The sequence below is a fragment of the Parasteatoda tepidariorum genome, chromosome 4, assembly GCF_043381705.1.
Source record: "Parasteatoda tepidariorum isolate YZ-2023 chromosome 4, CAS_Ptep_4.0, whole genome shotgun sequence".
In the NCBI taxonomy this organism is placed as follows: Eukaryota; Metazoa; Arthropoda; class Arachnida; order Araneae; family Theridiidae; genus Parasteatoda; species Parasteatoda tepidariorum.
The window spans coordinates 4,005,741-4,006,513 of NC_092207.1; the positions used below are offsets into that span (position 1 = coordinate 4,005,741).

At 36.5% G+C, this 773-nt stretch overlaps 1 protein-coding gene across 1 annotated transcript in view; it reads right to left on the bottom strand.

Annotated features, from left to right (window-relative positions):
- Positions 1–554, bottom strand: part of LOC107447527 (uncharacterized) — a 6,425-nt gene extending 5,871 nt beyond the window's left edge. Inside the window, exon 1 of the mRNA XM_071180533.1 lies at positions 111–554. Within this exon, the coding sequence (XP_071036634.1) occupies positions 111–554 (444 nt within the window). The remainder of the gene's footprint in view (positions 1–110) is intronic.
- Between the last annotated feature and the right edge of the window lie 219 nt (positions 555–773).

Genomic DNA, 773 nt, shown 5'->3' on the forward strand with positions numbered 1-773 from the left:
TCTAACAGTCTCTCGGCCACACTTAGACGAAACGCTAATAAATCAAGAGTGTTTTTTCGACGTAACTTATTCGCTTTAGCATCTCGTACATACAGAAACCATGCATTTACAACTGCCAAGTCAAGGAAATGAACAGTTGTTTTCCAGGTCCACTTTTTTGTTTTAAACCACGTTCGGTAAGCCTCCATTTGCTGGTCGCAAATGTCCACACCCCCCATTGAGGAGTTATAATTCTTGACGATAGATGGGCAAGAGATATCAACTCTTGCTTTTTCTTCCTTGGACCACCTCTTGACAGTTTGTAGCGGATGACGTCCTGTACAAGTTGATGCCATGACAACTTTATTGTTGTCTTTCCACTCAACTACTACGATTCCACTGTCAGACACATGTTCAATGCTTTCTCCCTTTTTAAGAGCAGTTGGCTTGACAAATGGGATACCCTTAACTCTGTTTGTTTGGATAGTGCCAGTTCCCTCAATTTTCTGTTTTTTTAATTCTTCGAGCAACGGTATTGTATTGAAATAACGATCAAAATACACAAAACTGTCCATTGGCAAGGTNAAGATATTAATTCCTGGCGCTATCTATTTTGGTTATAAATCACTAAATAAAAGTAGCCAGGAAAATGACAGATTTTCATGGGACAAACAAATTATTAATTGACAGAAAAAATTATTTTAAACGAAGTTTTAGTAAACAATACCCTCTGCGTATATTCTAGAAATGCTTACATAGGATAAGATAAAAAAAATTAGATTTTGAAAAATGTA